This window comes from Diutina rugosa (genome assembly GCF_008704595.1).
Source record: "Diutina rugosa strain CBS 613 chromosome Unknown scaffold4_size502443, whole genome shotgun sequence".
Taxonomy (NCBI): Eukaryota; Fungi; Ascomycota; class Pichiomycetes; order Serinales; family Debaryomycetaceae; genus Diutina; species Diutina rugosa.
The window spans coordinates 22,728-40,850 of record NW_022995100.1 but is presented as its reverse complement, the minus strand read 5'-3'; the positions used below and the strand labels follow the sequence as shown (position 1 = coordinate 40,850).

Below are 18,123 nucleotides of genomic sequence, written 5' to 3'. Positions count from 1 at the left end.
TTGACACTCCGTTCCTGTTGTATAGTCAATAGAAAACTTAGACTAACACTCAGGCCAATCGGATGCACACATTTTATAGTACTATTTGTTTAGTTTGCATTGCCGTCTGATCTCGCCACATTAGTTACACAGTGGTCGATAGAATCATAGTGCTGGTTTCCGTAGAGATGGTACAAGATTAACGTAAACGTTGTGCTTGCAAGCCAATACTGATACCACAAGTGTATACTGCATATAACCTGCAGATAACGGACGCCCAAGTTGAATTCCGACCTCTCAGGAGACACTTCATGAAACCCTACATAGTTGCGACTTTCGCAGTCAAAATTACACATAGAACTGAGCAACTTGAAATAAAAAAGCAAAACAAGAATATATCTTAACATTGCTTTGAGTCTCTTGCTCGGTTTTTTAAGGTGACAAGTAAACTTCAGAACCTCGTCTAAGGTGTATGATTGTATGCAGGTACATTGTACAAGATGCAGGACTTGACGGTCACAGCTCTAACACCGATTTTCAAAGATCTTCCTTCACGTTACTCAACACGTTGTAGTCCATGAGTGTTTCTCTTTGGTTTGATGTGTTTTTGTGGTGATAGCACTACAGAAACACATGGTAAGCTTGCAAATTTGTACACCTGCACACAATAATATGAGTCTGCATAAAATATGCACCACATCAACCAGATAATTTCAACACGTAAATAGCACTTCAAAAAGAAATAAACACCGCCATTGAAATGTCTATAATTCAAATAGTGTTTTTAACAACATATGGAGATTGTCCGAAATTTTTCATGAAAAAAAATAAAAAAACTAAAAAAAATTCTATAAAATCAGGAAAACTCGATAAAATGATCTTGTATACTTCATAAAATTTGTTGGCCCTTGAAGTATAATTGAAGTGATTTTGAGCAGGTTACTGTTACTTCTGAGGGTGTTAGGCAATGATGACCATAGAGTAGGAAAACAAACTGATAGGGTGATTCTCTCTGCTTCACAATCATTTTTGACATTTGAAATATAGCTGATGCGTATTTGAGTAAGTTCATATCGATATTGAAGCAGTTGGAGCAATGTTTTAAAATTTAAGTTACCTGCAGGGGTGTTTAGTGTATGCAGTACACATTAAAAACATGCTCGTGTTCATTCGATATCAATAGCAAGTAATTGATGTTACCACCGTTGTAATTAAAATTTGTGTTAGATGTAGCTGTGCGACATTCGTGAGGTCATATTGAAAACTGACGTACCTATCAAGCTTATATGTGCGTTGACGATTTATCCTGCATGTAGTGAAAGAAACTTAATGTCAAGCTTCTGATCTTGCAAGGCATACTGAGTGAATTCTGATATGTTCTCTATAATCATCACAATCCAAATATGTGTGTAATGATCATGAAAAGATATTTCGGAGAAAAAAAAATTTCAAATTTTTTTTTTTTTTTTTTTTTTTTTTTTTTTTTTTTTTTTTTTTTTTTTTTTTTTTTTTTTTTTTTTTTTTTTTTTTTTTTTTTTTTTTTTTTTTTTTTTTTTTTTTTTTTTTTTTTTTTTTTTTTTTTTTTTTTTTTTTTTTTTTTTTTTTTTTTTTTTTTTTTTTTTTTTTTTTTTTTTTTTTTTTTTTTTTTTTTTTTTTTTTTTTTTTTTTTTTTTTTTTTTTTTTTTTTTTTTTTTTTTTTTTTTTTTTTTTTTTTTTTTTTTTTTTTTTTTTTTTTTTTTTTTTTTTTTTTTTTTTTTTTTTTTTTTTTTTTTTTTTTTTTTTTTTTTTTTTTTTTTTTTTTTTTTTTTTTTTTTTTTTTTTTTTTTTTTTTTTTTTTTTTTTTTTTTTTTTTTTTTTTTTTTTTTTTTTTTTTTTTTTTTTTTTTTTTTTTTTTTTTTTTTTTTTTTTTTTTTTTTTTTTTTTTTTTTTTTTTTTTTTTTTTTTTTTTTTTTTTTTTTTTTTTTTTTTTTTTTTTTTTTTTTTTTTTTTTTTTTTTTTTTTTTTTTTTTTTTTTTTTTTTTTTTTTTTTTTTTTCATCTTCATTGGTGATGTTGTTTCAGTGTTATACATTATCATATTGTTATATGAAGTATACGTGATGTGATTTGAGCTGACATCCTTTGAAACCTGAAGCAATTGAGTAAATTTACGCCTCGGATACCCCTCAAGTTGGACTTGCAATTGTTCTGCACATATGATTCTCGTCTCTGATCTATCCGCTAACATCCCATGATTCACTTAGAGTAGAAGTTAGAACGTAATTGTAGTGTTACGCTTCCAAATATGGAGTTTGATCTTGTAAAAATCATCAGAACAGAAAAAAAANTTTTTTCGATTTATTTTTTTTTTTTTTTTTTTTCTTTACTTACGCTCGATCTGCGATATAAGATTGTCTTTAAGTGTCCAAGCTTAAGCTCGAGTTGGGAGTTTGAATCTGAAAACTGGCATTTTGTTCACGTCATGCTACTATACTTAGATGTTGTGCCTGCAATATTGACCGATACAGGATTGACATGATTATACCCATTTTCACAAGGTATGATAATCTATTAAGTATAGTCTAGTATAAGGTAGTATAGTCTATGAAATGAGTGTAGTAATAATGCTAGGAGGGTACGCCTTCGTAGTCGTGGTTTTCGTTGAACTCGTTGATCACTCGTCGCCAGTACGCCTTACGGTTAGTTTGAATTGGATTAAGCCGAACAAACTTTTCCAAAATCACCAACAAAAGCAAAAACGCACTCACAACGAACGATGGGGCAATCAGTTTCACAAGCTGCTTACGAGTGAATACCCGTTTATAAGGACACTGGGCGTAGGGTCCACCAGTAACGAAACAGTCGGGCACCGTGATTTCGTTCATATCGACCCAGATGGGGAAGTCTATCTGTTGTTGTAATAACACCTGGTTGAGGTTTTGGAGATCCCAAGGCAGCCGTGGGATCAGAAACTCGTAACCGTTGGGACACACGTCATCTTTGTACCCGTCAAAATATGACCGCTTGTCGTCCTTGGGACTTACATGCCACCGTCGCCCATCGATCCGCAGCTGGCATGCGTAATAGTATTGGTTATAGCAGTCAGACACTGCGTAGCCTCCTTCATACAACGCCACGCAGTTGTAAGCCTCGATGGGATCGTTATTGCCCTGGTCAGTCAGAAATCGTTCTCCCGATAGTACTGGCTGACCCGCTGACCACAGCCAGAAACCAAACGGGTAGAATTGTTCCATCGCCGATACCAGCGTGATATTTGATATTAACGGGGAAAAGCCACACCGCAAGTAGTTGTTGACTTCTTCCTGGGTGAACGGAGTCATCCCGTAGTCGGTAATGTAGTACAAAGCGTCCTTGACCGGCGTGAACAGAAGCGATCCGTTATTGATATCGCGACACTGCTCCAGAAGCTCGGGGTTGGCATTGTATATAATGGTGGAGGCGGTGCTCAGCGAGGTGAAAAGCAACTGCTTATCGGCGTCGGTGAAGTTATAGCCGTGGGTCATGTTGGAGACGTGGTCCTGGTCGACGGACACTATCATCCGCTTCAAATCCGTCAACACAAACGTGTCGAAGGTGGGGAACGTCAGCACGTTGACGTAGTGCGAGGCGTTGGCGGTGACGTTGTCGAGGTCGTGCGGGGTGTACATCCACTGCTTCATCGGGGCAAACGACGCTGCCAACGAGTTGTTGCCCACAGCGACGTCGGTGGCGACCGGCAACAGCGTGTTCCGCTTCGGGAGGTCGTAGAGCCGCACCGTCATCCGCAACACCGTCGAGTCCCACTCGGTATTTGTCCTCAGGCAGTAGTTGCTGAACTCCATTAGCAAGTCATTCACGGTGATGTCGACGGAACAGTCCCACAGGCTGTCGATGGCTCCACCACCGACATCGTAGGGCACGGGGCAAAGTTGCCATTTTTCACTGAACTCGTTCCAGTATAAATTGACGGTATACGCCTGCACGCCCGTCGTCAACAAGTTCAGCACTTCCGTCATCGACTGCAGCGACACGCCGCTTTTGGCAAACACCACCAGGGTGAGGTTGATGCCGATATGGGAGAGGAGGTTTATCGGCACCGGGCGGGTGAGATCGCGTTCCAGCCGCAACGCCACGTCCTGGCGGTCCAGCACCTCCGGCCAGGGGGCGTAGGTGATGTTGAAGGTGTAGGCCCAGGCGGTGGCCATCCAGAAAAGCCACCAGTGGCACGGGATCATCGGCTACCGGAGAAGAGGCTGAGACGAGTCGCACTAAGATAAGCGTTGTAAGCCTAGGTCTGACGCCGCACTTACCGCATGGGGACTGAACATGACGGCGCCGCATTTACTCGATCGGGCAGAGGAGTGCGAGAAAATATCAGAGGACAGGTTTTCATTCATTCGTCGTGTATATGGGAACAATAGCCGAGCAAATCTCTACTTAGTGATCTGGAAGCTCCAGTTGAATTGCAAGTGGACGGTGCGGTCGTCGTCGATAAACTTGGTCGTGGCCGAGTAGTTGCCCCGCGCCAACATCCCCAGCGGCGCCTCGACCTCGGGAAACTTGCGCTCGTAGTAGGGCTTGTCGGTGGTGTTGGGCGCGTACGACCCCAACGGCTCTTCAACCTTGTCCACTCTGATCCCGGCCTTCTTGACCGAGTGCAAGTACTTTAAGCCAGTAATAATCTCGTGTTGGACGCGGAAGCGCACGTACAATTGGTACACCAGCTTCTCCTTGATCGAGAACTTGATCTCCTTGTCCAAGGTGTTACCGTTGGCGTCTTCCAAGTTGATGCGGATGGGAGCGATGTTTTGGTCGGGGAACTCGAGCCCCATCTCGGTGATCACCACCGTGCGCTTGTCGCCAGGCTTCACCGGCACCACCAGCGCCCCCGGGGTGATCCCCAACGACGCCTTCCACTTCGCCAACAGCTCGTCCTCGGCATCCAACTTGGCGTACTCGGCGATTGTCTTCTTCTCGCCGACGTTGTAACCCTCGATCGTCTCGGGAACTAGGTCGTCGTCGTGGGACATGGTGTCGACGTGTTTAATTTTCGCAGCGCTGTCTCCTCCTCTTTAAACGGTGGTCGCCGCGCGCATTGGGATTGATTATTCGCGTCAGCATTCCGATTAGACGACAGGAATGGAAGCGTAATGATTGGGGGTTGGGAGGGGTTTTGTGACCGAGATTTTGACATTTTTAGGTGCTATATGATGACCGAAGGTGTAGAATTGTCACCTATATACTCTGATCACAAATCTTAGTGTTTTGACCGGAATCGGTCGCCCTCGTTTCGTCGTGCTGTGGTCGCGTGGTCTAGGCTTTGGCCCGTGTTCTTCTGTGTGCCGGTTACGCGACCCGGTGCACCTCCTGCCAAGGGACAAGGTAACGAGTAGTGATCTAGAGTGTACCAGAATAGAGTTTAGCCAGGCCATGACTAGACAGATTCACTAGTTATATCTGGTTTTCGCTTTAATTAATTATGGTAATTTTCTGGAAATTACAATTACTTCACTACGACGCGTTCATGATCCACCTCCATTTGCCACCCCAACATGATCCCTTTACAAAGGTATAGTTATCGTCATCAAATCAATCTTAGCCCATAATTTCTCATCATCTTCGTCTGACTTGTTCCCCTGACAAAGCTTCCACGAGGTTCCATCAATCTCACTATCTGACAAATTCCCCGCCACTAGCCTTACCAGGACTGCGGAGCGCGCGCTTATGATCCATCCTTCCTCCCCACCTCGATCGCCATGAGCACCCCCGACGAAGTAAGTGCTAGCCCACCTCCAATTTCAATCAATCGAACTCAGTACTAACACCACAGATTCGTGCTAAGCGTCTAGCCCGGTTGGGAGCGTCCCTGGCCCTTGCCCAAACGCCACCATCGGCGTCGGCGTCGCCTCAACCTCAAACACAACCGAAACCAGAGGCCACTCCCACTCCCAAACCTCAGCCAGTTCAGCAGTCTCAGCCACCAGCCCAGCCAGCAGCTCAACCAGCGCCCGAGCCCGTGAAAAAGCCCACTCCTAAACCCGAACAGTCGCTTCTGCAATGGTTCGTTTCGGTACTTCCGGGCCTCTTTGGCGCTACTTTGGACCCCCACGACGGTAAACACATGTACCTTGAGCTGGTATCGGCCGACGACCACCCGGAACTGCTGCTTGACGAGATCTTCATGGAGATCTTGGGGTCAATCGGCGTCCCCACGCTGCTGGTGGTTGAGTACCTCCACGGCGTCTACCGCCACGCCTATCTGACTAGTCGCCGCATGCCTGCTGCTACTACTTCTAACTATGAAGCCAAGACCGCTGTGCTTAAGAAGGTGTCAAAATTAGCGTGCACTTACGCCAACCTGTCGTTTGAGGAGCCCGATATGTTCGCCAATTCCGACCCGGAAGTACAAGTGGAGTGGTTCGTAAACCACCCTCAGGAACTGGGGTTCTTGGTCGACATTGTTGCTCAGGCGGACGAACAGGGCACCGTCGAGGAATTGCTCAACGGGATCGTCCCCATTGCCACCAGCAAGCTTCTCCAGTTGACGGTGGCCACCCCACAATACCTGAACTACATCCTGTTGTTTGAAACGCTCGTGCTGATAAAGCTGGTGGCTCGTGTCTTCAGTCAGATCGACACCTTCGAACCGCAGAACCCCGACGACCCCCTCAGCTTTGAAAACACTACAATTCTTGGTGCGCTTCTCAGATTATCGCCGTTAGGCACTGGGGTGGGTCAGTACTATTTCAGCGATATCCACGACTGGAAGCACCCGTCGCAGCTGGCGTTAATCAATGACTACTCTCTGATTAACGCTGAGAATAAAGTGGTGACCAGCCGGTTATTCAACATCGTCAACTCTCTCGTGCGTGGTGGCCCCGATACCCGCCAAGCGGTGGTGTCGTGGTTCGCTCGTCTCATCAACTTGTCGCACTTACGTACCGGTAGTCACGCCGACTTGACCAAGCTTCCGGGGGATGGGATCATGTTCAACGCCACTCTCGTGCTCATCCGTCTCTCGACGCCGTTTTTGGACTACCCCGTGTACTCAAAGCTCGATAAGATTGCCATGAATTATGTCGACACCGAGGGGCTGGTGCTCAACGTCGATGAAGAACTGAGAGTGAATGCCTCGCTCGACGAAGTCAAAGAATGGAGACTGCAACAGATGGAGACTGAACCCAACTTCATCAGTCACTGTTTCTACCTTACTCTCACTTACTTACACTACGGTATGGGTGGTATCTTTCTGCACGCACTGAGAATCAAGCAGCAACTTAAGCAATTGTACCAACGGTTATCGATGATTGAAGACGAAAGCCAATCTCAAAGCAACGCGGCCATGGCGGCGATGATTCGCGGTAACTTCCTTCCTCGCTTGAAGCAGCAAGCGCAACAGTGGGAACTGCACCGCCACACCATCTTGGCATTATTCGGTCTGCAAGAGCTCGAGCTCGAAATCTTCGACTTTGTCGTCGGCTGCTGCACTTACTTCATGTACGTGATCGACCCCAACCACGCCTACCCTAAGCAAAAGTTGTCGATCCCCTACTTTGAATACAGTGACGTCAGCCAGCTCGACGACGCCGATTTTTTGCGGTCGAAAGCCCCCGTCCCTTGGCGGTTCATGCCTGAGTACATGATTGAGGGTATCATCAACTTCTGCAAGTTTTCCACCGAGTTTATGGCGTGTCCGTTATTGCGCAGTGACGAACGCAAAATCATGGTGTTCATTGAGCTTGCCATCGTGTTGTTGCGCTGTCCTGAGCTTCTCGGTAACCCCCACATGAAGCTGAACCTTGTTGAGCTCTTATTTATTGGCTCGTTGCCGATGCAAAATGGCACTCCGGGCTTCTTTGTGCCGATTTTCCAGCTGAACCCGATGGTCAAGGACAACTTGTTGTTCTGTCTTTTGGACTTCTACGTCATGGTGGAAAAGACCGGTGCCCTGTCTCAGTTCTACGACAAGTTCAACTCGCGGTACCACGTGCTGGTGATCTTGGAGGAAATCTGGAAAGGTGGTGCCCACTACAAGCTGCAGCTTTCGGACTACTCGAAGAAGCATGTTAGTTTCTTCGTGCGGTTCGTGGCGAGAATGCTCAACGACACCACATACTTGTTGGACGAACTGTTCAATGACTTGGCGAAAATTCATGACTACCAAACAGAGATCAAGCATCGGGCTCAAGGCGGCCCCGCTAACGAAGATTTGGGCACCGACGAAGAGTTGGCAGAAAAGTTGGAGCTGTCGGAGCGCACGGCCCGTTCCTGCTTAGGCTTGGCCAACAAGACAATCGAGTTGTTCAAGTTGTTCAGTAAGGAAGTGCCGAAAGCCTTTACGCTTGATGAAGTTGTGGACCGGTTGGCGGCAATGGTTGACTACAACTTGGGGGTGCTTGTTGGACCCAAGTGTCTGAACCTCAAAGTGGATCAGCCGGAAAAGTACTCGTTTGACCCTAAGCGCACCTTGCAGGACTTGTGTGTTATCTACGTCAATTTGAGTAGTCAGGATAAGTTTGTCAAAGCGGTGTCGCGTGATGGACGGTCGTTTAACATTGCTCACTTCCGCAAAGCGCAAAACATTTTGGCAAGCAAGACATTCACTGATCCTAAGTTGTTGGATAAGTTTATTGCATTTGCCGAGGAGGCTGAGTCTAAGCGCCAAGCCGAGGAGGACGAGGATCTTGCCCTTGGCGATGTTCCTGATGAATTCTTGGACCCGTTGATGTTCACGCTTATGGAGGACCCCGTCATCTTGCCCAAGTCGAGAATCAGTATTGATCGCTCCACCATCAAGGCTCACTTGTTGAGTGACCCCACTGATCCGTTTAACCGGAGCCCGCTTAAGTTAGAGGATGTGATCCCTGATGAGGAATTGAAGGCAAAGATCGAGGAGTTCAAGCAGTCGAAGCGTAATACGTAAAATAGCATTTAGATTCATAATAACGAAATTATTGAAGCGCTAGAAGTATTGATTTAAGCGTGGTAAGAATCTCTTAAGGTTTACTCTACCTTGGTTGGTGACAACGCAACTACCATACTAGCTTGAGTTCAGCCGATGCGAACTGATGATGAAAGTTATTATAATATCATTTCCATCTCAGGACAACCACGATTACTTTGTGTCTACTTTTTGAGGGACCTATTACTGAAAGTTTGTATTAGGTGTACGAACGAGAGTTCGAGCTGGGGTGGTGGCTACAACTGCTCCATTACCTTTCTATTACATATACATCAAAACCCGAGTATGAGGACACCTAAGCCTTGATGGCGAACTTTCTTTGGGGGAAAGCGACGGCTCTCTTCTTGGCCTTTTCGGTCTTGAGCGACTTTTCTTCCTTGGTCAAGGCTCTTCTCAAAGCTCTGGTCTTCTTGGCTCTCAAGTCCTTGGGGATGTACTTCTTGCCTTCGTAGAAGCCTCTGACGGTTTCTCTTTGGTTTTGGTTGATGACGGTCAACACTCTGGCGATGTTCTTTCTCACAATGTTGATTCTGGGCAACGAAGCCTTTTGGATTTGTTGCACTCTCAAGGTGGCCAACTCTTGCTTGAGCTCAACGAGCTGAGTTTGCAATTCTTCCTTGGACTTGGTTCTGATTTGGTGAGCCTTGATCACGGACTATAATGTTAGTTTTCTGATGAGGTTGAATATGGAAGAACAGGTCCCCGATGAACACCCTGACAACACGACGCTTGAATGAAACACGGGAACAGTTTCATGGTAAGCGTATGCTTTCACCGTCTGGCGTGGTCAGCCTGAATAAGGGCACATCGTCTCATGGTACCATGTTTGGCGGGTCACTTACCATCTCGATGTATGGGTGAAAAATTTGACTGGAGGTTTACCAATAGTGTGTTCGCGCCGGCCTGCAGAGAGTCGCTGGGGGGGTGAGCCGCAGTGGGAGCCTGGTGCGCGCACGACATCTGCTCGCCAGACCACGTGCACTTAGGGTAGCTAACCCTAACCCTCACCTTTAAGTGACTATATTCCACAGTGGCGTTAAGGAGCATTTAGTGGCACCGATGCCGCCCTCAGCCCCGTGAGTTTGTGGTGATAATGATCGGCCACACGACGCTGATACAAATTATCTGATAACATACAGGTGATTAGCCACATAACGTAAATTAAGCAGTATACGGTGACAGTGATTGGTAAACCACTATAGCCAATTACTCGTAGCCCGTTTGGTAGTAGCACCAGGGCTTCTGAGATCATGATCTCGTGCTAGCCGCCGCTATCGGCAACTACAGGAGGGGAGCACGCCCGGTGCCAGGGGCGGGTGATCGGCCCACACGCCGGCAACAGTCCCAATTGGTCGAAGGTCACTTGATCGTAAGTGGTCACACGTTGCGACGGGAAAGAAAAAAGGGAGGAGCCGCCAGGGCGTGGGTGGGGGAGGAGGCACGATAGAGGACACGAAAATAGGTCGGCCATGCTAGCGGAGGAGTGCCAGTTTCTACTTTACATTTATTACTAGCATGACACAGCGTTTACCAGAAAACCTGCACCGTTTAATAAATCAATGGAATCCCTAGCTCGAGTTCTTCAAGTTGGTGGACAACCATTCCAAACCTTCGTACAAACCATCCCCGGTGGTGGCACAGGTGGCTTGGATGTACCAAGGCCGTTGGCGGATGGAGTGCAACCCCAACTTTTCGGTGATTTCCGCCGCGTTCATGGCGTTGGGCAAATCCTGCTTGTTGGCGAACACCAACAACAACGCATCTCTCAATTCGTCTTCGTTCAACATTTGCTGCAATTCTTCTCTGGCCTCGGCGATACGTTCTCTGTCGTTGGAGTCGACGACGAAAATGATCCCTTGGGTGTTTTGGAAGTAGTATCTCCACAACGGTCTGATCTTGTCCTGCCCACCGACGTCCCACACGGTGAAGGAAATGTTCTTGTATTCGACGGTTTCGACATTGAACCCGATGGTGGGGATGGTGGTGACAATCTCCCCCAACTTCAACTTGTAAAGAATGGTGGTCTTACCCGCAGCGTCAAGACCCACCATCAAGATACGCATCTCCTTGTTACCGAGGAGACTCGAAAACAACTTGGAAAACGACAACCCCATGTTTGATCGTGTGGTGAGTAGGTGAAATGGACAACAAATCTCGCTGAGAAAAATTAATTGTCGCCCGGTACTGCAGATAAACGTAAGTTACCACGTACGCCAGTAGTGCTAGGGCGAGAATGCTAGCCCGCCAACACCACCGCTAGCGCCACTTATAAGTGAATTTTAACTTCTAATTACGATTTTGGTTGCCTGCACATCTATCGGTCATTGTCGTCGTCGCTCAATACCAATTAAGCTCTTGTGTTCAGGCGTGGCTGGGCCAAGCGACGACGGAATTACATATGATCCGCCGCCACGCACCACTACCCCTTTCAGCCAGAGACCGCCACCGACGTAGCCTACGCCTGGACGCCTACACACGCTTTTGTTTGATTCGATTTTTCGTCGAGTTTCGCCGTAAATGGTGCCACTAAGATCATCGACGACAAAAATGATACGAGCAATCGTGTACAGCCGGGTACGACAAAAGCACACTTCTTTTTTTTTTTTGGAATAATGACACGTCCGCGCGGCACGGTGGCAAAAAGCGAGCAGTTTTTGACGGACGCGTGCGATCACAATGTGCGTGAGGCAAATGCGCTAGAATCCCACCTGGGAGTAGGAGGGGTATATATATTATGCTATATGAGGGACTCACTTGCCCAAATTCATCTTGCAATCAGAAAACTTTCTGAGAGCACGCAAAAACACCGCGTAGGACATGTGGCTGTTATCGGGCTCCCAGTAGATTTCCGATAACCGGAGATGCCACGGCGGGTAGTCCTGGAAGTCTAACGTGGGCCCAAAGCTGATGAGCAAGTCCGGTTCCGGCCCCACCAACTCAAGCAATTCCTCGTTGATGAGGTCGACCAGAATATCCTTGACGCTCAACTCGTTGTTTTGCGCCAATTCGCTCATCGTCTTGGTGAGCTCGACGATGGTGGGCTTGCCGTCGCTGCGCAGCAATAAGTGGATGTGTAAATCTCTGTCACCGTTAGTCAATTCCAGTCCGGTGGTGATGTTGGCATGAGGGACGTGGATCTGGTACAGGGGCTTGTGGTCGGTGCCAAAGTAGTTGGCCAAGGTCTTGTCCATGTGGCGCATGAGCAGACTCAAGTCCAGCCGGGTGTTGATGGCACCAGTATATTCGTAGACGGTTAAATGAGAAATGCCGGCCAGAATCAGCCACGCCGCCAATTCCAGAATATCGGCCACAAGGCCATCGACGCCGCCGTTCTCATCGCCGACATCTTTAAGGGTCAAGATGCATGCCAATTTCTTGGGGACTTTAGTCAATTTGTTCACGTCCTCTCGGATGACACTCGGCAGCCGATTGTGGTAGTACGTAAGCGATAACACCTTAAGCACCGCCCGATGGCGCACCACTTGGATGTTTTTGAACACCGCAATCCAAAAGTAGATGGTAAGAAGGGTCATGTACGACATCAACCGGAGAAGCGCCTGCTGCAGCAGCATCACCATCAGCTGGACGAATTTAGCTGACACTACTGTCGACGCCCGGTTGCTGCCCTGGGCCACCGCCGTGGCTGAGGTGGTGACTTGGTCCGGTTGATGCGCCGACGCCACCTGGAGTTCCGCCGCCACCTCCTTCACCGCCACCAGTCTCGGTTTAGCTTCGCTGGCTTCGGCAACACTAATACCAGTAGCTTGTACTTCGCTAACCACCTCGGATTCGTCTCTGTCGGCACTCATGTTGAAAGGGGGCTCGGTTATCTCAAGGGTAGGAGTCAGGTCGCACTGTGTAGTGAGAGTGCCAAATAAAGTGGTGCGGGAGACGCTGGGCCATACGAAATACGAAAGCGCAAATCCGATGTTCCCCACAGTGGCGACGGTTTCGGTTTCAGCACCAGTTACGGTTTCAAGTAGCCGAAAACCATTATGTGAAACACAAACCCCGCTCACAAGTTCGAAACACACCGCTCGCGAGCTTGGCGGTGCGGCATTATTAATGATTTGCATGCCCACTCGGGGTTCAGCCCCACCCCAGCGACATAGTCTAATTCCTGCTCAAAAAAAAACAGCGCTTGGTCATGTTCCACAAAACCCCAGAAGTGACCTTCGGGCCGACCCCGAACCCTTTGCCTCATACTAAACTTTTTTTTTTTTTAAGCAAAGGAAAAAGCCAAGCCCGCCGACGACGTCGTATAAACGCTTGTGTATTTCTTCGCCACTAGCCGACGCCTCTTTTGGCTGCCCCTCACAACCCTTTTCAGCAGGGCCTTCCTTATTTTTCCTTCTTCGTGCGACTTGAGCTTATCACACTACCTTGATCGTGGGGGGATGTGGCACCTTATCGAGAAGCTCCTCTACGATAACCTGGAGGAAGAGCAGTGGCAGAAGATGCGGCAGAAGCTGCTGCTGCGATCGGCGTTTGTGGTGGGGTTGGTCGCGGCCATGGGGGGCTTCCTCTACGGTTACGACACCGGGCTAATAAATGACATTTTGGAAATGGAATACGTCAAGCAGACGTTCCCCGCCAACCGGGTGATGTTCACCGCCCACGAACGGGCAGTGATCACCGCCATGTTGTCTCTCGGCACCTTTTTCGGCGCCATCGGGGCGCCGCTATGGCTGGATAAATACGGGCGCAAAAACGCAATCATCATGCTGGCGGCGTGTGTGTTCAGTATCGGCAACGTCGTCCAGACGGCCTCATATAATATAGCGATGATGTGTGTGGGACGGTTTGTCCTGGGGCTCCTGGTGGGCGTACTCTCCGCAGTCGTCCCGTTGTACCAGGCCGAGGCGTCACCCAAGTGGGTAAGAGGGCTGATTGTGTTCACGTATCAGTGGGCAATCACCTGGGGCCTTCTCATATCGCTGGCGATCTGCCAGGGCACCCGCCACTTCATGTCGGCCGCCAGCTACCGGTTGCCGATCGGGCTCCAGTTTGTGTGGGCGTTATGCCTCTCTTGCGGCATGTTGTTTCTCCCCGAGCTGCCCCGGTACTACGTGCAGAAAAACCAGTTGGAAAAAGCCCTTAATAGCTTATCACACCTACGAAAATTGCCGGAAGACGATCCCGACTTAATCGAAGAGCTTGTCGAAATTAAAGCGAATTACGACTATGAAATGTCGTTCGGCAAAACCAGCTACCTCGACTGCTTCCGCAGCGGGGGCGGGCGCCACAAGCAAGTGCTCCGGATGTGGACGGGGATCGGCGTGCAAGCGTTTCAACAGTGCACTGGCATCAACTTTGTGTTTTACTTTGGGCTTAATTTTTTCAACAATATCAGTGTGCCCAACGCCTACATCATGAGTTTTACCACCTACTGTACCAACACAGTGTTCAGTGTCCCTGGTATTCTTCTTATTGATGTCATCGGTCGGCGTAAACTTTTAATGGTGGGTGGGGTGGGGATGGCGGTGAGTAATCTCATCATCGGCATTCTCGGCGTCACCATCCATTCAAGCAAAGTGAAGCTGGCGGTGTGCGTGCTGTTCTCGTGTCTATTCATTGCGTTCTTCGCCTCCACCTGGGGTGGTGTGGCGTGGGCGCTCCCCTCGGACATTTTTGGTATCCTGATCCGGCAGAAGGCGATCTCGCTTACCACCGCCACCAACTGGTTGATGAACTTCATATTCTGCATTATTACACCGTACCTCATCGACACCGGCAAGCACACGGCGAAGATGGGTACCAACATCTTTTTCTTGTGGGGCGGGCTTAATATTGCCGGTACGATATTTCTGTACCTTGTTGTGTACGAGACCCGGGGCTTGAAGCTTGAAGAGGTCGACTACATGTACATGCACTGCCGCAACGCCCGCGAGCTGACCAAGTTCCAGCTGACCAAGATCGATTACGACAATTACGACAGCACGGCGATGATCTATACCTACCTGGACGCCGCGCTGACCACTAGCGGTTCCCTGGAGCCGCTGCCGCTTCCCAAAGATACCCTCGCCATGATCCCTTTCTCCAACCTGAGCATCGACGGCGATCTGACGAGCGCGGACTTGAGCAAGCGACGCCGGACGTCGCTGCAATCGCTGCCGCTGCTGCTGGCGGCGACCCCCGTTCCCGCATTTATCCCCACCATATGTCCGTTGGCGCTGCCGCCGCTGGACCTGTCGTCCGACCTGGAGTCAGACGACGACGATGCCGCCGTCGCTCCGACTGCTGCTTAGGGACAAAATGTAAACACTTCCCGCTACTGCCGCCTTCCCTTCCCCAAAAATTATTTTTGTCGGGGAGTGGGTGGTAGTGGCCCCTGTATTATAGCTTCTGCGAAGATAGCTAACGATTTTTAATGATTCACGAATTTTACCCCACCTCGCCTCACCGCCCAGTTATGAACCCCAATGGTCTCGCCAATGGGGAAGTCGGTGGTCACAGCCGTTTCGTTGCCATCACTCACCCGTAGTCGTCGGTTACCGTAAACGTTACCAATTGTTCCGACCCGTCGCCTCCGAACACTCGTAGACGTCCCATGACTAAGGCAATCATCACTGTAGCCACACCCGAAGGAACGATGTGCCGAAAAACACCCTCTCCCTTATCATGACATAATTCTTGGATTAGGCCAAACGAGGGTGTTTGTGGCAATGACATTTGCGGCATTGATGTAATGACGTGAGGAAGCCCCCCTACTAGGCAAAGATAAGCAGCACCCCGGCGTATCTGCTCGTGAAATTTTGGGGTGTGGAATGGAAGGCAGCGTGTACCTTGATTTTTTTTTCCTTGCAGTGTTTTCCTTCCCAGTGTTTGGACATTACTGTATTAGCTCGCCATTTTTTTTTTTACTAACCCCGAGGAGCGTTTGCAATAATATCATAAAATCGAGGTTACGACAAACCGAGAGCCATGAGAGGAAGGAAGTACAATGTTGAGTGAGAGTGACTTTATTTTGAAGCGAGCGTAGAAGAGGGTTTGCGGGTGCGGTATTAATAGAGTCACCCTATTTGGTTGCCATTTCAACCCCTTGGCGGTGTCAACTCCTCGGGGCAATTATTACAGGCAAGCGCTAGAGGTCAGGCAGCTTCTGCCGTCCATGCGGCACACATGGGACGTCGACTATTGTTTGACTAAGGTGGACCGGGAAACAGGGTCGCTCGTGTTGCCCGGGTGCAGGAGCGAGCGAAGCACGGACACGGAAATAAACGGTAGCCATAAGGCTCCGTCGCCGGTAAACGAGGGAGGGGACGGGGGAGGGACCCTCTCCCCCAGGTCATCGAATAACGGCGACACCCTGGAGTGTGAGCTCTGGAGCAATCCCCGACCATTATTCGACACACGGCGGCAGCATGAGATGGGAGCAGTACCAGTCACGAGCGTATGGCCCGCCAAAGGCAGGCAGCCATTATTATGGTTGGCCCAGTTGCTGATGAGGTGCTGTCGGTTGACGTAATAAACGGCTCAAGCAACCCTTGCTCTTGCAGAGGGTGCAGCGAGGAACAGCGACGGGCGAGCGCCTCCTCCACCCTCGGAGATCGCTTTGTTTTGCCCTCGGCTGTAGTAGGGAAGTGACCCTAATTCGAGTCAGCCGCATGACATCACCCCACCCCGGATTCCGCCTGACGAAGTCATTTCGCTTCCCCCTAACCCCTAACCCCCGATACCCATTGACCATGGACCACGACGCCTACCCTATCCACGAGGCCCTCCAGAAGGGCAACCACAACATTGCTCTCCAGCTCCTCCACCAGAAGCCTAAGGACGTCACCAAAACCGACGCCGACGGCCGCACCCCGTTGCACTGGGCGGTTCTGGCCAACGATAACGCCATGGTTAAGGCGATAATCGAGGACGACGCGTTTGCTAAGTGGGCCGACGACGTCATTGAGGCCGAGGACGACAGCGGCTGGACGCCGTTACACATCGCCGTGGCTAACGGCAATGAGGAATTGGTGGCGTATCTTCTCGACCACGGCGCCGATGTTAACGCCACCACTGGCAATGGCACCACCACTTTACACTTAGCGGTGCTGAAGCTGCCCTCGGTAGTGCCGCAATTATTGGCCCATAAGGCGCTGTTTCGCCCGGACGGGGCCGGATATACTCCGCTTCACCGGGCAGCCGCCAAGGGCTCGCAACCTATAATCACCCAATTGGTCGAGGCTAAAGGCGCTTCGGTCATTGACAAGCGCGACAATGATGGGTGGACGGCGTTGCACCACGCCATGGCCGAGGGCCACGGTGAGGCCGCCGTCCAGCTTATTGGCCTTGGCGCCGACGCCACCATCAAGTCCCACGACGGCGAGTCCCCCCATGACGTTGCTGCCCCGAAAGTTAGTCAGTATGTGTATAGTTGCTGTGGCTCTAAATAATATTCTGCCCAATCGGGAAAGGCGCTTCCCGAATCTACCGGGTAAACACAGGAGAAAAAAAAAATAGCACGAGGGATATATTAATTGACACTCGCCCGCCTTCGAACCTCCCTCAGTCAATTGATAGAAGAAAATGCTTGCCATTGGTGACACCATCCTCAGAGCGTTCAACTTCGTGTTGTTAGCGTGTGCCATCGGTTTGACCGGTTCGCTTGCCGCTACCACCATCAACCATTACAACCCCCAAGTGTCGTTCGCCGTGTTCGCGTCGGCGTTCGGTTTGCTCACCCTGTCCATCTACGGTGTGTTGGCCTACTTCATCGCCGCCTTGGCCTGGCCCGTCATCTTGTGGATCTTTGACTTCCTCAACTTTGTCTTCACCTTTGCCGCCGCCACCGCCATCGCCGCCAACATCCACTGCCACTCGTGTGGTAACAAGGAATACCGTGACCACAACAACATCATCCAAGGGTCGACCCAACGGTGCAGAAAGGCGCAAGCCTCCGTCGCCTTCCTCTACATCTCCGCCTTTGTCTTCATTGCTTCGGGGGTGTTCTCGTTCATCTCGATGGTGAGAGGTGGTGCCTTTAGCTACGGCAGAAGACCCGCTGCTCCTAGAGTCGGTCTCCCCACCATGTCGCAAGTCTAAATAATCCATACCCATGCAACTGCCAGCTTTATGGGCTGGACCTCCTCCCTTAGCCTTAGACAAAGAGTGAGGTCTTAGTTAATGCTTAATAATACGTGTGAACGGAACCTAGTCACTTGTGGCCCCTTGTAGCAAACTTGCCCTTGATAGCAATAGCCAAGACTCCTT

The 18,123-nt window shown here is 49.1% G+C and overlaps 8 protein-coding genes across 8 annotated transcripts; 3 read left to right on the top strand and 5 right to left on the bottom strand. All coding sequences in view use genetic code 12, as the record gives it.

Moving 5' to 3' along the window:
• Positions 1–2,584: 2,584 nt before the first annotated feature.
• On the bottom strand, positions 2,585–4,192 carry DIURU_001530 (uncharacterized protein; the record flags this gene model as incomplete). The annotated part of the gene is made up of 1 exon (XM_034154084.1): positions 2,585–4,192. The coding sequence occupies one exon, from the start codon at positions 4,190–4,192 to the stop codon at positions 2,585–2,587; it is 1,608 nt and encodes a 535-aa protein (XP_034013488.1).
• Positions 4,193–4,390: 198 nt separating this feature from the next.
• RDI1 (Rdi1p) lies at positions 4,391–4,987 on the bottom strand (the record flags this gene model as incomplete). The annotated part of the gene is made up of 1 exon (XM_034154082.1): positions 4,391–4,987. One exon carries the CDS (start codon positions 4,985–4,987, stop codon positions 4,391–4,393), a length of 597 nt encoding a protein of 198 aa, XP_034013487.1.
• A 449-nt stretch (positions 4,988–5,436) lies between these two features.
• DIURU_001528 (ubiquitin-ubiquitin ligase) lies at positions 5,437–8,880 on the top strand (the record flags this gene model as incomplete). The annotated part of the gene is made up of 2 exons (XM_034154081.1): positions 5,437–5,526; positions 5,788–8,880. The coding sequence occupies 2 exons, from the start codon at positions 5,437–5,439 to the stop codon at positions 8,878–8,880; spliced, it is 3,183 nt and encodes a 1,060-aa protein (XP_034013486.1).
• A 334-nt stretch (positions 8,881–9,214) lies between these two features.
• Positions 9,215–9,764, bottom strand: RPL35 (60S ribosomal protein uL29; the record flags this gene model as incomplete). Its single annotated transcript, XM_034154080.1, has 2 exons — positions 9,215–9,574; positions 9,762–9,764. 2 exons carry the CDS (start codon positions 9,762–9,764, stop codon positions 9,215–9,217), a joined length of 363 nt encoding a protein of 120 aa, XP_034013485.1.
• A 723-nt stretch (positions 9,765–10,487) lies between these two features.
• On the bottom strand, positions 10,488–11,033 carry ARF2 (Arf family GTPase; the record flags this gene model as incomplete). Its single annotated transcript, XM_034154079.1, has 1 exon — positions 10,488–11,033. One exon carries the CDS (start codon positions 11,031–11,033, stop codon positions 10,488–10,490), a length of 546 nt encoding a protein of 181 aa, XP_034013484.1.
• Positions 11,034–11,669: 636 nt separating this feature from the next.
• DIURU_001525 (ditrans,polycis-polyprenyl diphosphate synthase) lies at positions 11,670–12,728 on the bottom strand (the record flags this gene model as incomplete). Its single annotated transcript, XM_034154078.1, has 1 exon — positions 11,670–12,728. One exon carries the CDS (start codon positions 12,726–12,728, stop codon positions 11,670–11,672), a length of 1,059 nt encoding a protein of 352 aa, XP_034013483.1.
• A 702-nt stretch (positions 12,729–13,430) lies between these two features.
• HGT4 (glucose sensor) lies at positions 13,431–15,167 on the top strand (the record flags this gene model as incomplete). The annotated part of the gene is made up of 1 exon (XM_034154077.1): positions 13,431–15,167. The coding sequence occupies one exon, from the start codon at positions 13,431–13,433 to the stop codon at positions 15,165–15,167; it is 1,737 nt and encodes a 578-aa protein (XP_034013482.1).
• A 1,440-nt stretch (positions 15,168–16,607) lies between these two features.
• Positions 16,608–17,955, top strand: DIURU_001523 (uncharacterized protein; the record flags this gene model as incomplete). Its single annotated transcript, XM_034154076.1, has 2 exons — positions 16,608–17,275; positions 17,469–17,955. 2 exons carry the CDS (start codon positions 16,608–16,610, stop codon positions 17,953–17,955), a joined length of 1,155 nt encoding a protein of 384 aa, XP_034013481.1.
• Between the last annotated feature and the right edge of the window lie 168 nt (positions 17,956–18,123).